Source organism: Passer montanus, unplaced genomic scaffold (genome assembly GCF_014805655.1).
Source record: "Passer montanus isolate IOZ18808 unplaced genomic scaffold, ASM1480565v1 scaffold90, whole genome shotgun sequence".
Taxonomy (NCBI): Eukaryota; Metazoa; Chordata; class Aves; order Passeriformes; family Passeridae; genus Passer; species Passer montanus.
Genome location: NW_024374368.1, coordinates 1,403,788 through 1,420,447, shown reverse-complemented (window position 1 = coordinate 1,420,447; position 16,660 = coordinate 1,403,788). Strand labels below are relative to the sequence as shown.

At 35.4% G+C, this 16,660-nt stretch overlaps 1 protein-coding gene across 3 annotated transcripts in view; it reads right to left on the bottom strand.

Moving 5' to 3' along the window:
• The window catches only part of WWP1 (WW domain containing E3 ubiquitin protein ligase 1), a 59,445-nt gene that overhangs the window by 23,491 nt on the left and 19,294 nt on the right, over positions 1-16,660 (bottom strand). For 2 of the 3 annotated variants that reach the window (XM_039695612.1, XM_039695610.1), the window contains exons 2-7: positions 12,705-12,795; positions 8,941-9,079; positions 6,596-6,720; positions 3,714-3,851; positions 3,550-3,616; positions 1,272-1,453 (exon numbers count right to left, since the gene is read on the bottom strand). In XM_039695612.1, coding sequence (XP_039551546.1) covers positions 1,272-1,453; positions 3,550-3,616; positions 3,714-3,851; positions 6,596-6,720; positions 8,941-9,079; positions 12,705-12,774 — 721 coding nt within the window. In that variant the 5' untranslated portion in view covers positions 12,775-12,795. The remainder of the gene's footprint in view (positions 1-1,271; positions 1,454-3,549; positions 3,617-3,713; positions 3,852-6,595; positions 6,721-8,940; positions 9,080-12,704; positions 12,796-16,660) is intronic. The other variant, XM_039695611.1, reaches the window with a different exon arrangement.

The following is a 16,660-nucleotide window of genomic DNA, read 5'->3' as shown; positions in this document are numbered from 1 at the left end:
ATCATCTGCTCTATTAGTAAGTTCATCTCCAAAACAGATGTATAAAGCATTACATCAGACGATTACTTCACCAATTATGCCTAAAACAGCAATTCCGGCAACATCACATAAAATTCCAATCCTGCCAAAGTACAACAGCCGGGAAAGAAAGTGTCATCAAAAAATGCCAGAGATCTGTTTTATGCCTTGCCTTAAAAACATCTTCATCCACTGGCAGAGTAGTTGATTACTCCTATATCAATGCCTCAGTGCAAGGTCAGTGATGATTTCATCAATATTACCACTTGAACAAATCAATTATTTTTCAATTACCCTATCCTAATACAGATTCCAAATGGCTCTCTCTGCTGTTGAAGAAAAAGGGAGCAATGCCTCAATAATATATATGCCCTCTAGCCTTGAGCTGAAAAGAGAGAGGAATCAAATTAAAGTTCTCCAAATAGCGAAAAGCTTCAGAGAAGGCTTAATTTAATTATTACTTTCTAAAGTTCATAATTCTTTCTGTTATCTTCCAACCATACCAACATTTTCCAGTCTATTACAGAGAGTTTGACAATCTCTATTCTACCACTTAGTAACAACTTGCCTATTTCTATTTATGGTTTTCTTTTCTCTCTGCTATCACCGTAACCTCTCCCAAACAGATGAGAAAAGACAAAGGGCTTACAAAGCAGAGTCATTATTAGATGCCAGAGGAACAAAAATCAAAAAACCTTTTTTTCAAATCAAAAAAATAGTTTCAGTGAACCAAAAGTGAACTGTAGACAGAATCAAGTTTTGTGTTTAAGAGGAAAACAAAATTCAGTATTTGCCACTACCTCTTTTTAAATGGAATTTTTGAAAAAAATTGAAGGCACAGAAAGTCTGCAAGAGATCTTGGCTCAGAGCACAGCAGTTCTCTGCCTAAATCAAATTTATGTAATGTCAGGAAAAATTTAACCATAGTTACTCAAATTAATTTTGAAAGAAACCTGATTTTTCCTCCAGACAAACAGTAATATGGTTTCATCATCCGAGACAGAAAAATGGAAGACACTTTAATCTTCCTTCATCAGAGAAAAGAACTTACGATAAAGTGTGAAACTCAATATATTTAAGAATGGATCTACTGCAAAAAATTTTACAGAAGTGGACACACGAAGTTATAAATTCAAGCCACATCCTTTCAGTACTTTTGAATTCCAACAAAAACTTTATAGAGAAAGTAGCTTGAGATACAATTAGACAAAAAAGCCTCATGGAACACGTTCCCATAACTCCCCCACTCTTACCAGTGCTGTTGACAGGCTGAGCTTCGAGTGGTTTTGGTACTGGAGTATTTTTGGGTCTGGCTGCAACATGATTAGGAGATGGTGTGCTGTCTCCATTAACAGCTTCTACGCAGGACGTATTCTGTATTACAGAGCTGGAAGGTACTTGATTGTCTATCCCATTAGAAATGTCACAAGCAGATCTTGGTAAAAATAAAAGATGATTTTAGGTTACTATAAGCAACATGTTAAACAGTTATGCAACTAAATTAAATGCTACACTAAACCATGCCATAGAAACAAATGCTGGTAAATTCACAACTGTTTATAGCATGGTGTTTGCAGCCTAGTTAATTGTTTTGGTCTCACACTTGACTGTTAAGAAAAAGGCAAGAATTGGTTTTGAGGATTTCAGATGCTTTTAAAAGGTAAGACTTTCCATTTTCACTTTCTCTTTTAGTTTTAATTACATATTAGAATTGAATTGGACAGACTGATGCACCTGCTGCATCTTCCAAAATGGCCTTAGGGACCCTTCCAAAGTGCAGCTAAGAGCAAAAAAGCTTTTTCTGTCATTAAGCAAGAGGAAGAGCTGGTTTTGTCAGTCATATCACTAAAAACACTCATAACATAAGAAAGCAACGAAGTTCTCCCTCAGTAAAAGGAAAATAATATGAGCTTCTCTATGCATTGGCAGGATGAGCTCTCTGCTCATTGGCAGATGAGCTTCTCTATGCACAGGCACTGTGAGGTCAAATACACACAGGCAGCTCTGTGTTTACAAGGTCACGTGGAAATAAATGTATTTTAAGGGCTTGTTTTTTAAGGGTGAATGGAAAGTTTTGTTCATTTACAGTAGTACATTGGTTTTTTAGTTAAATCTCTTTCAGAATACTTAAAGCCATCCACCAGAGACACATATTTTAAAAATTACACTCAATGCCAACTACTTAGCACCTCAAGGAGTAGAGGTTAAATAGTGAAATTATTCACTATTTTATCTCACAAAAAATGTGAGAACAGTTAGAAGTCCAACTTTGTGGAGTAAGAAGGGAAGAAGCAGCATTTCCATGCTACCTTATCCAACTCCAAAGAATCAGTAAAAACAGAGAATTGAAATATTATCTCTTTTCAGCTCTGGACTACAAACTCAATTTACCTTCAGAAGACATGGAGAGAAGCTACCTTAAATCTTTTATTCATCTCTTAATTTTAAAACTGTAAATCAAAACAGCTGGATAGTTGTGTGGAAAACTGCAGTAAATTAAAATATCAACATCAAAAGCAGGATCCCAGTAAGAGAGATATCTCCAGCAACAATAGCTGAATGAAAACAAATGATTGTTACTACTGCTTTGAAATGGTATGCAGATGTGTTTCAAATCACTTTTAGCAGTCCTAAATCTTTCTAACAAAAAAGGAAAAAGCAGAAGCATTGTTTTATTCTCTCTCCATCATCTTGAGCACCCATTAGGGAAGAGAGACAAACATCCACAAATTCAAAAAAATAATCAAGTCAAGCATACAAGGACAAATGTGTCCCTGTCACTCAAATGCATATGAACTGGATGGTTTTTCACTCCATTAGTGACAATAACTTAAACTGAAATGGGTTCACACAAGGTAACAGAGCGGACCAGTAACATTAAATTGATCTGAATTGACCTATTTGTCTTACTAGAGATGAGGGGGCAAAAAAAAAAATCTATTCCTACTTTTCTCCAACCAGTCCTTCAGTGGGTTAGAATGGTAGAGAAACCAAGAATTAGGCTCTTAATTGGTCTGAATATTTTTTTCTTGCCACTTCAGGAGGAAACAGGCCTTGGCCACAGCGTTACAAATACTGCTTGTGTAACTCAATACAAGTCTCTTAAGTTCCTGATTATGACCTTAAAAAGGCTGAGGAGGAAGTAATTCAGGCTTTTTTTTTCCTCTTCCTTCCGTTCAGGTGCTACATTGCAAAAGGCTGGTAGACATTAATAGAAATGGTTCTTAAGCAGCAAAAGAAAATAGATTGAGTAAGTACACAAAAGTACACTGAGCCACTGCTCCCCTAATTTCTGCTGCAGCATTTTTATAGATTTCCAAATCAGTTTAACTAAACTATGTAATTATCCAAATAATGTTTCTAAAACCTGTGGCAACGTAATTTAGACCTCAACAGCTAAAATATCTCATCTTCAAAACCATTAAAAAAATACAACAAAAAACCCACCAAAACACAAACAACCCAAGCATTTCAACTGATAGATTTGCTGATACACTTCATATTGCATAAAACACAAAAATAAATTCCAACCTGGATGAACTTCTTGCTGAAGCATCTCTGCTTTCATGTACAGCCTCGCCATTTTGCTGAACTTCTACTGAACAGTAAGAAACAAATTCAACAGAAATATTCTATTATATCTGTTTGAAATCTTAATCTAAATATTATCATCTGACTTAAGTATTTTAACTTACTGGTTGCTGATGAACTGAGATTTGTAAGAGATTCTTGTTCAACAACCAAACCATCTAGCACAACAGTCAGTTCACCTGTTTGCACCATGCCACTCTTGTTTTCCAAAGAGAGTTTCAGTTGTTCTTTCACCTTCTCCACTAAAATGGAGGAAAACGGGGTGAGTAGGGAACAAGAAGGAAAGAAGGGATAAAGGAAAAATTAAATTGTAAATAATATTAAAAGACCTTCAACACACAAATGTGATATATGTGTTTAGTTCTATAAAACTAAACATCAGAGATATTCAAATCAAAGCAGAAATCACTATGGAGCTGTATTGTATGTATATTTACACCTGCTGTGTGTAAATGCACACTTTATTTTAAAAAAGAACTGTCTGTTTACATAGTATATTCTATAGGTATGCTGAAGAATCCATGTGGATTCAATACTTTATTGTTAATGATTTCCTAGGTCTGCTATTTCCATTAAGCCCTTTGGAAATTATGCACTACTTACATAATATGTGATGGCCTAAAGTCAAACAACTTCTGAACCACACATCCAAATATTAAAAAGTCACTGGGAACCCCTCAATTTACAACCAGAGCCTATATTAATTTGTCATAGCACCTTTCAAAACACATTCTAAAAGACCACTGAAAAAAACATCTCTTTGAGGAAGAAGTAAATGCAAAGACTGCATAGAGTCCTCCCTCAATTCTACAACTGTTTTTAATGAATCCTTACTAGCATTTTCACAGATTGCAACTCCAAAGATTAAACAGTAAGAGAGAATGCCTCAGGTAACCAAAAGTTAAATCAGGTATTATTTTCACTGAAAAAAATTTGAGATAACTGATGGTGCAGTAAAATAATTCAATCTGACTGACAAGCACTATACACATTTGTAGAGAGACATATATAATCCAGAGGTAAAACATGCTGGGAATGCAATGCAATTCTCTCTAAATCAACTGCTACAAGTACAATATTTAAAGCTACATGTCATAAATCCAAACACAGTCGCTAGGAGTTCACATTAATCAGGTTAAAATGGTTGAGACCTTTTCATATTTGTGCTCTCAGATTAAAAGATTAGTTTTTAAAGACATGCCATCATATTTCCCTCCATATGATAGCATTCCCAGTTAAATTTAAACTAGGCACTTCTATGTATTAAACTAGCTTCTCGATTTTTTTCATTCTTAGCCTGAATCATAAGTGAACAACAAACATGAAAACAGGGGAGGCTGCCATAACCTACTGCCAGACACCCCCCAGCTATTACTTCAAAGAGCAGGTGTGACAGCACAGTTGGGCAGCAGTTACCAGCAGACACACACCGCTGTGCTACAATGGATTTTAAGGGACTTCAACTCTCTTCAGCAAGCACAAAGCTCTTAAATCTACAGTATTACTGATTTAGCAATATGCCTTTTGGAAAAAAGTACTATCTCGAGAAGAAACTAACCTAGCTCTGAATCGTTTAACTAACATATTTTTTAATTTTTGCAAAGGGTGGTTGGTTTAACTTCTGCTCTTTTCATAGGTTTTCTTCCTAAACCAGTCGTTCTAACTGTTGGCTGCAGCTTAATTGAGCTGGCAAGGGAACTGTGAGGTGTGTGGGCAGCAATTTAATAGTCGTGGTGTTTAGCAGAAAAAGTAACCAAATTAATTCTAATGTTTCTGCATTTAGAGGACTTCCTGTTCCATATTCATCAGCAAAGAACCTTTCAAGTGCTTCATTTTAGAACAGGTATAACTCAATGGATGAAGGGTACCAATCAGATTATTCTACCAGTGAATTCTTAGATAATCCAGTCAGTGTCTAACTATTGACTTGCCCAAATAAGAAACATTGCACATAAATTACTTTTGGTGCAATGTACAGCAAACTCGGTCAACCATTCCCTAAAAGAATTTGTCAAGTTGCTAGATCCTACCTCTCCTGGATCTACAGTAATAAAATGTTAAATATTTTGTCAGAAATTTGTTATAAATTTTGTTAGAAATTCGTAGAAAGTATTTAGAAATACTTTTTTGCGACTAACATTATTATAACCCAGTTACTTCTGATACAGTTTTATTATGCATAAGAAAATGTTCTGCCTAATTATGAAATTATAATACTGTTAAAGAAAATCCACTGTTTCAATTTTCTGTAAGAATCAGAAAAACTTAGCTTTTTTTTCTTTTTGGCTCTCCTTCCCCCCCAGCATTCTAAACAGTCACCTCAGGTTTATATATAAATATAACTTGTGAGAAAGGTTAACACTGGTTTAGCTGGAATTCTACTGTCAACCTGGAGTGGAATTTAAAGTGTGGATTCACCATCTTGTACTAAAGAAAAAAAATTTTGAAAAGCAAATCAGATATATTCTATTAAAATATTTAATATTAGAAGTTACATGGAACAATCAATCTCTAATATACTAAAAGAAAGATCACAATTGTTTCATTAATCAATGTTTTCTATTGCTCTCTGGGCAGCTAAATTATGAGGGACAAATATCCAGCATTTCTATTAGTGACTCCAGAGACGGAAAACATGAAAAATTACACAGCTTTTCTGAAAGCTTAATTTATTTTTTTTGTTACCAAATCTAAAACAGATCCTTTATCGAATTGGTTAATATTTTACTACAAAACATTGTATTTAATCACTTCTGCTTTTACTTTCAGCAACTAATACTCTACTGCTTGTTTCAAAAGTATTATATCCCATTGTTACATTTAAAATGCTTTCAATAGCACAGACATCTCTAGAAGAGACAAGTAAAGATATCAACTGAAAATCAGTTGTAATTACATGTCTAGTTAGTAGTCTGGTTGCCAGTTTGATATATAGATTAGTAATAATAATTTTACTTTATTCAAAATATCTTTCATGATAACTTACATTTTCTATTGTGTGCTTCCAAAGCTTGTCTCAAGTCTACAGTGGCTCTTCCTAATAAAGCATCTGCTTTTAAAGTGTGGTGGCTCCACACTCTAAATTCCAGCGTAGTCTGTGGAGTCACATGCCTGCATAAAAAATACATTTAAAAAATATATATACAGATTTTCAAGAATTCATTCTTGTTATTAGGAGTATTTGAACTTTATTCACTTTCTCATTGTATTTCTTGATACTAATGAAGTGCAGTATTGTATTGCAAGGGGAAATTTTTAACTAAGAACTGCAAACACTATGATAACTCACTCAGGATGAAACTTAAAGTACATTACTATGATAGCCTATGTAATTTGAGAAGCATCAGAATAACCTACACTCAGCTCAAATCTCAGATTTATAAAACAAATCTTGATTTATGAAAGGCTTATTTCCCCTATTCCTCCAGAGTTCTAGCTAAAAACTTGCATTATTTAATGTGGAGAATAAGGTGGGAAGTATATTTATCGCTGAAAAGAAAAATACTAAATATTTTTCAAAAAGGAAAAAAGCAACAAAGCATCTATTTTCAAGCAAGAGCACACTCAGCAGGTATCAGCCTGCCATGGAAGCATTGATAAACATTTTTTGTGAATCCACAAATATGTATAAAACCATAAGGCATACTCATAGAAATCAGAGGGGAAAATTCAAATGATGAAGCCAAAGTAAAAACTGGAGGGAAACAGAAGTTAAAGGACCCAATTGCAGTAATATTATGACAAGCTTTGGCATTGACCTCTCCCCTGCTCAAGCTATGCTAGGTCCTGGAGAGTAAGTTTTGTAATACAGGGTCTAGTACTGCAAAGGTGGTCCTGGCTGTGAAAAACAGGAGTAGAAGAACTGCATTGCAAAAAGTCAAAGGTCACATATCCATCAGCATTGACCTAATATATACAGAAAGTTGTATCAGCAATGGTGAGAATAATAATAAAAACAACAGGACTAACTCTACAGTCACTTGAACATGTTGGACAAGGTGGATCATTTCTGCTGAAACACAAGCAAATATATTTTGCATTTTAAAGAGGCTGCCTTCTAAGGGAGATCTTAGTAATAGAGCAGCTCAAGAAAGTAAAGGAAAAAATCCCCAACAACTACACACACCAATATATTGCTGACCCATAGAAGTGAGGAGAATTTGGTAAGCCAGAGAGGTCACTTAACCTCAAACATCATTCCAATAGCCAGAGGGTGCCAGTACCTTAAAAATAAATATAAGGGTAGGATCCTAAGTAAGCAATACTCATTATGAAATGAGTCTGCCATTACTATGAGTTGCAATTTACCTCCTTTCTATCAAATCACCAAATTTTGACAAATCAAACCTGCCTCCTCAAGAGAAACTCAGGTCCCTGTGAATATACTGATAGTTCTGTAGTTGTTTTAGTTCTTGATCCTGGAAATCATCCTCAGGTCCAAGACTACGTTATTCTCTTTTGCAACACTGCAAAGGACTAATAAGTTCACTAAACCTGAAATAGCAAGATGTGAGGCACAGGAATACCTACTTGCTTCTGACCAGGTCTGGAGTAAGTAAGTGTTCCCAAGCAAAGAGTTCCCCAAAGATGTACCACTCCCCTCTCTCCAGCACTTACTGGAATCTAGCATGGCTCCTACTGCTAACAAAGAGGGCTACAGCACACAGACATGCCAGATGCTGTGAAATGTACTGGCCCAGGCTCAACGCCACTTGATGGGAGCTATGCTGCTCTCAGACCCAAGTCTGAACCAATACAATCTTGCTTGTGAATAAAGCATTCTGGCCAAGCGCATGACTGCCAGCTCTTCATGGAGTCCTATTCAGGTATATCTACACCCCTAGCATTGTTAAACCAACTAAACCACAAGAAGATTAAAATGGTCAAGTATCAGGGTAAGGTGTGAGTTAACTCTGCAGTTTTTCTGTGCATATCGCTTCACTTCACTGAGAAATTCAAAGGAAGAAGTGAACTTACATAACTATTACTTATCCACTTGAGACTTTTTTCTTTCTAAAGTTGAGAATTACATGGTTACAATTAGTAAGTCTTTCTAGCAATGTATGCTAAACAAAGTGCTAACAAATATCAAGACTATATCATGTAGTGCCACTGTATATAAGTAACACACTCTGTAGGAAAGAAATATTCTCAAAACATTGTAAGGATTCAGAAAAAAAATCATTTGAGACATTTGAGATAAATACCAACTTACGTCTGCATTTAGACATCAACAGCCAGAGCAAACTATGTAGGCAGCCAAGCTTAGTAAATATTTGCCTGCAATGTCTGTCTAATAAATAGTATCAAACAACCAAAAAATCTACTTACACTGTCAGCTGCTCATCCCATTTGGGATTTGAAGAACTACTTGATTTTGCTGTTTTCTTAATTTCTCCATCTGCAGTTAATTCCGTGTAGAAAGTTGTTCCAAACCAATTCTTTTTCCGTTTCAGTTTGGCACTAGAAACTAATAAAATACATTGCTTTATCTATAACAGCATACTGTTGCTGAAAAACAGAAAATGTCCTGCCTACACACTGTATGAAATAATTTGCCAGGCAATGTTTTTCCTCACCTACTCTACTTCTGCCGAACAGAAAGAAGTCAATGTAAAAAATTACCATTTTATTTTATTAGTAGCTTTTATTTTCAAAAGCTACTTTGTCAGATAGTTGACACCATGTGTCACATACTCTTTTCCCCACATACTGCCAGGACTGGTTGTAGAGACAGCACAATTATTTTAGGGATAAACACTGGAAATAACGGAGGTTACTTTCTTATTGTTCTCCCTATTCTTTCCTTAACTGAAAAATGCCTAAGTATGATACATCTGATGATGCATCTGAGGGGGTATCAGACAGACTTTATTTTTTAGTTGTATATTGTTACGAAAGGCGATGCATTTCATGCCTGTTTCAAAATGTCTCTCTATAGCCCGTATACAGAGCTTAATTTCTTTGCCTGTATTCCTGCATGGTTGAATTTGTGGGTTTACAAATCAGTTTGTCACAATTAAGAAAGTTACTCTTAAATTTCCCCTGTATAAACAGCTTTGCAGATGAACTCAAAGGTTTCAGGTAAATATTCAAAAATTAAGAAACACCACTGACCAAAGAAACTATTTTCACCTACAAATCAGTGGTCAGTTCCTCTGTGCTCCTGAACATAAATCTCTTCTCCCTCTTCCATGCCCAGCTGAGAAAGTCACTAGGAAAACCAACAGCAGCCTAAGTGCCAAGATTTTAAATTCTATTTAAGGCAGATGGTGTCTTGAAAAGACCACAAGAATGGACTCTCAACTATATTTACCTGCTGGCTCTGCCTTCTAACTCCTCCCTTGCTTCGGTGTGGCTCTTGTTCCCTCCACTCGCAAGCTAAAACAAAGCTGAGTATTTTCAGCCATTTGGAAATAATTCTTCCCTGTTCCTTTCCTTTATGGTACTTGCTAACCCAACATAGAAGTTTAGTAAAACTGAGAGGGAGACATATTTCTGCATTGCAGTATTTTGAGACATATACATTAGTCAGTTAAAAGTTAGTGGGATGAAACCATCCAAGGTTCTAAAGGTACTAGCCATGGACTTTTACTTGTTTCAAATAGAAGGCACAAACTTAACTTCCTCACATTTGAAACGCCCAGTCTTAGTAATGCAGCATGGGTCATAAAAGGCAACTGCAGCCCTGATAATGAAAGCTGGATTGTAGAAAACTAAAAACTGTAATTCCACACACAAGTAATATTATTTCTTCTGTAATCATGATATATTTTTAAGCTTTGACAACTTCTACTTCTTCCTCTTTTCCTCCACAATTTGTTTTCCAAAGGAAAATACAACATTTATTAAAACACAGGTATTTAGTAATAATATTCAAGCTTCCTCTTAATTTCCCCTCTTTTATCTATGTTTTGTTAGTAATTTTGAGTCCCCAAACACAAAACGAGACCATGATCATCTTTTGATTTTTCTAAAAAAACACTATGAATAAGTAATAACAGCAGCAAGACTTCCAAAAGAGCTAACATGAGAAGATCTCACCAAGAATGTTTGAAGAAATACTGATGTCAAAGCATGCCTACAACATGTTGTATCTGTCCAAACTCAAACAAGTCACCACTCCATACAAATTCCTTGCTTGCAAAATGAGTCTAAGATACTTGCTGCCCTTATAAAAGTGCTTTTTAAGTATAGTTCTTGAAATAATTATAGCTTCTACAGCAGCATAAACAAAACTGCACATAAATATGCAGTGTAGGTCAGCAATACTACAGTCCCACACTCTTCTGCCTCCCACTACTGGGAATGCCACTGGCATTCATTCCTGTGATCTTGCAATAAAGACTAGGTTTAGAGAACTAAACCTTCACAAAACTAATCACAAATGTTGTAAAAACTTCTTCCCATTTGAGCCCTGACCCAGATTTCTTGGAGTCAAAAGTCACAGTACCAGAAAAATACAAGACTATTTACATAAGGAGGAGCTCAGCACAGGATAAAAAAATTACCATTTTTGTAGACACAGATCCGAAATTAAGGGTCATTTGTATAAGTTAGTTTACAGTTATATATATGCATTCAATCTACAGGTGGCTCCATCTCTGCTATTAGTCATTGCCAGTTTTGATGATTCATCACATCATTAAGTAATGTGCTCCTTACATAAGGTTAATAATTTTTGAGGCTCCTATCTTATCTAATTTCATAAAATATCCACTCAGGGGACTCTTCAACAATATATTTTTTCTCAGATAACCTGGCCATCTTTGGATCATCCAGCAAGATGCTTCTTTCTTTAGATGCAGCCTTTATTAAGACATGGTATATTACTCATGTTTTTCCCAAATTTTGTTCAGGATAGCTTATATATTTTCCTAGGCATGCGTCCATTTTTACTTCAGCATCACCAGATTTCTCAAAATCCCTGGAAAGCTCAAGTTAGTTATCAATGGTAAGATAATACTTATACACATAAATACACACACACACACATATATATATATTTATGGTAGGTGTATTTATGTACAGTATCTTACCTATGTGCTGGTTATCATTTTCATTTTTAACTGCTGTAACACTAGCTATCAAATTTGTTTACTTAGATGCACTTTGCTTATCTTCAGACTACCAGGAAGCCACAGTTCTCTTCTGCCATCCCTCAGAGAGAGTAGCTAAGACTGACAACAATTGTCACATCTTTGACAAGTTCTTGTCCATCAGGAGCAAAATGCATAATCTACTTGGCCTGTTCAACATCTATTGAAAAAGTGTCCCCAGCACAATCAGAAATTTCCAGGACTGTTTTCCAGAAATTTCTATGGATATTGGGATGGCTTACTTCCACCTCAAACTATGACAACTAGCAGAGAAAAAGGAAAAAAGAGACAACACAGCAAAATGCAAAAGGATACATGGAAAAACATTCAAAGTGACATGGCTTATCACAAGGAAAGGTGGTAATCTACAGGCTTTGAAATACTGAAAATTCAGCTGGACGATATAAAGAGCAACCTGATCCAACTTCAAAGGTAGCCCTGCCTTTGCCAGAAGAGTGGACTAGGAAATCGCCAAAGGTCCCTTCCAACCTAAATTATTCCATACTTCTGTTAAGTCTAACCTGTGGCTTACCTGATATGTAATGAAAGACTGAATCTTCTGAAGGGCTAGATCACAAATTTTGTGATCTCCTCCAGTTCTCCACCTTCACTAAAACATTGTACCCATTTTCAGCTTGGGGTTCACTACAACCACCAATGTTTACCATAGAATTTCAGAAATATGTGTTCCCTTTTCAGAAAACACATCATTAACCACTTGTTCCCAAGCAAAATTTCTTGCAATTGTCTATACTGTTGTACAGAATACCTTTTTTTATTATTTTGAAGATTTATCAAACCCTATCATGCAACTCACTGTATAATCTCTATTTAGCCCCAAATCATCTACATATATTATAGTCACATTATTAACTGTAACATTCATATAATTAATTAAGATATTAACTAGCTAATTTAACACTCACTTTCAGGATTGCCTTTGTAGAATACATATGTCTTCCTGTAAAAAATCTCATGATACAAATCACTACTTGCCTGTTACTTGCATCTGTAATCTTCCATTACAGTTGTGACTTGTATCAGATCTTGGTGAGGCTGTGGCCATGTCAGAGGTTTAGGCTTCAGCCTAAAAAAAGCAAACAGATAACTTATTAAAAAGTACTTATCTCTGCATGTCAGCTACAGCTATTAAATAAAATGTTCAACTAATCAAGAAGTTACCAAATATTATTTAGGTACAGCAGAACACGTTATTTCATAACAGCAGCTAAATAAAGCAATCACTTTGGAAATTTGTCCCACGTTACACCTCTAAGGTTGCCAAGACACTTCAGTAACATATATATTTACATAGCTTAGAACAACTGTGTAAGGCAAGAACAGAAATTCAGCTGTGATATATCAATAATTCTCTCTCTTGAAGACATACTTATGGTCTGATTTAAGATAAACTGAGGACCAACAACTTCAATGAACAAAACATTTGAAATATTTACATGCTTGAAAACCAAGCTGTCACCAGAACAATACACTCGACCAGTAAGGAGAGCGATTCAAACGTTTGCATTCTATGCTACATTTGCCACCAGCTTCCTGCCCCACTGCTGTCCACCCACAAATCACTTCCCTCATCTACTGAGACAGGAAGCACTTTACAAGGACACCCCACCTCACAACTCAGCCACTAAAACTGAGTGTGTCAGATCCCAGCTGGGCCATCCCAGCACATACCCATGCACACAGCATCACTCCTGTCCTCCTGAACTACTACACCTGACTCACATCTAGAAATAAAACATTCTGCTTCTATCAGACAACTACTTTTCACAAGAAAAGAACTATACATGCAAAATAGACTTTCCCTGATCTGGGTGAACTTCCACATATTTGCTTCTGTGAACACAACTAGTTTCAATAACAATATTGGAAGAGCTGTCACCAAACCTTTTTGATCATGCACTTCTATAAGTACGAGAATTTTGAGTACATACCCCCAATACATGTGTTTATAAATTAAATATATGTACCACTTTACTAATACGTTCCATATATACTACAACATATAAAACCAGAAATTTTAAAGGATGAAATGAAAATTAAATAACCAGTATTTTTAAGTATTTTTAATGGTAAAAAAATCTTTTTTTTTTTTCTAAAAAAAAAAAAAAAAAAAGTTGTGTTGCTTTTGTGAGAGCCATGTGATTGAATACGCTTCAGCACTTTTTAAAATGCTGACTTAGCACTTCGTAATACAGTGATTTGAAGGCCTAGTTTTAAATTCAGTTTATTGGCTGTCATAGCTAGAAAACACAATTTACAGAGATATGTACATCCAAATCAAAGTACATCACTGGCTACACTTTCTAAATCATGACACTCATTTTGCATCTCCATCCACTAATTATGCAAAGCTTTTTCTTGAAATATGACTATAAATTTTCATCTTCCCTGATATCAATCACTTGTTATTGTAAACCAATGGAAGGCACATTTTTATACTTCTATCAAATTTTCAGCTTCTGAAACATTTAACTGGGAGGACTTTTAAGCAGATAAGGAATTCTGCTTCCAAGTTTAAGTGCTCAAATGTGGAAGGTTTTACAGATGACACATCTTTTCTGGCAACAAAAATCACACAAGGAAACATTTCAAAACATCCATTTTCAAAATGCTTTTTCCATAGCATCAGTTTATTTCAAAAAGCAATAGGCTTCTTACTTGTTAAAATACCATCTTGACCTTCAAGTGAGGGTGTCTTAAGTGTCTTTATTTTTTTTTTAATAACTGATAGTCAGCATACTGCTGACTGTTATCACCAAACAGGTCAGGAAATTCGTAACACTTGTTTTTTTGTGAGATAAAACATGTAATTAATCTTCAAGTTTTACAACTCTTCTAAGCACTTTGCCATGATAACTAGTGATCCTCTGCATAGTACACAAGATCTTCCTGGTCACACCCAGTGTCATTACAGATTATGTTAGATACTCTACTATTTAAAGGTTTTGTTTTCATACAATGAACCACAATAATGACATCCTACAGCACTTTGTGCACTTATGGCTCCAACTTCCTTGTTGCTTGCCTATGCACCATGCAGTGAATGAATTCTGCAAGTTGTGCTCAACTTGTAACCTTAGACAGGAACCTTTTTTACTTTGGTCAAATCAGCCACTCCATCTGTAGTTACTTTAGTACAGTTTTTCCATTTAAAAAAATTAGGTTATTTAAGAAGATACTGTTTAGAATTTATGCTTAAGAATGTCTGGTACATCCTTTCCTAATGACTTAGTTCTTTGTGAATTTCATTATGAACACAGAATCTAGCAATTATCATAAATCGAGCCACACCACAAACACCTATACTTTCATCCAAGTGTCTGTAGAGCAAGCCTCTCCCACTGTGTAATTTTTTCTGATATTTGTTCCGTCAGAACTTTGGCAATGTTTTCCAGACATCTTCCAACAGTATCTGCTGACAAAAGAATGTGTTTTAGTTTGTCACATTGTTTACCATGTATTATTTCAGACATTTATAGTACCACAGGAAGATGAAATGCTTCCCCAACAGTACCTGTGTCTTCTGCTACTGAGAAATCTCAAAAGAGGCTTCTAATGATCTATCACTAAGTTTAGTGAAATCTTGTAAAGTCTTGAATTGAGTACATCACAACTTCAACATTGCTGAAAAAAAACCTGTAGATGCCTGTCTTCATGTTTTAGGTGCTTACTTTTAAATGCCTTGCTAATTGTGATGGCTTCATACTATCATCAGCTGATACCTCAAGAAACAACATTCATCATTTCCAATAGCGGATGTACATCCGTATTTGAAATACCATTCTTGAGAAACCAAATTGTTTTGGCTGACTTCTCATCACACGTAACTGCTGATGGTTTTATCTCATCATGCATCTGACCAAGAACTCACGCTAGGAGTAGAAGCAGCATCAGCTCTGCCATGTTCTTATTATTCATATTACTAGTATTATCTTCAATCTGTGGTCTCTTTGCAGGAATTTTTTTTAAGCCACTTGCCTATTTTGTGAGGGTTTGTTTAGTAAAAACTAAATTTTATAATCCACAAATCCTCCTAACTGGGCCCAAGTAAACTGCCTCCATCACAATACACTGGAAGTGAATGAACAAATGAAGGTGTTACTGTGACCCCATCATACTGTGGAAATTATCATTGTTTCTTTCCTTCCAATGTTTAACCTATGTAGATCTAAAATGCTGGGGTGGGGGTTGGTTTTTATTTGGTTGGTTGGATGAGTTTTGTGCTTTTTTTAACTTTACATCAAGGATGTGCAAAGCAAAAAAAAAATAAAAATAAAAATTTAAAAAAAATCGTGTCAGAATCCTCAAGTAGACATTTCATTGCATAATCTCCTCAGACTTCATGTGCTGGTTTATCTGCAAGTAATACCACCTGCCCAAACCTGAGTTTCTGGCTTTGCTAGCTACTAAGCTGCTAACTGCATTTGGCAAACACGTTTGTCAGTCTTCTGATAACAGAGAAGAAAGAATTCACTACACTTAGTTTTGCATCTCTCCTCTTAAGGAAAAAATTACCATGGTGCCTGGGAGAAATTATTGCATTGTGAGGGAGATCTCAATAGCTGATGGAGACTAAACAAAGTTAGGCTTGGGGTTGGCTGAGGGGCTATAACCGCATGACTGCAACCCACAACAACAGTCCCCTGATGTTCTGCTCTGATCCTGTAGAATTAATATTAATATTTCTATAACAGCAATATATTTTATATTCTTGCCAATAAGGTACATTTAGGTGCATTTACACCTAAGCAATGACTACAGCTCCACATTTTCAGTATGTTGTAAACGAAACACTGAAGTGCATGTCAAATATAATTTAGAAAAACACACTAAAACATAGGAAAGTTTTTAAAAAACATTTAAACTTTAAAAAATAAACATAGGTTTTAACCAACAATACATAAAGTTTTCTGTCATAGTTTATATTGAAA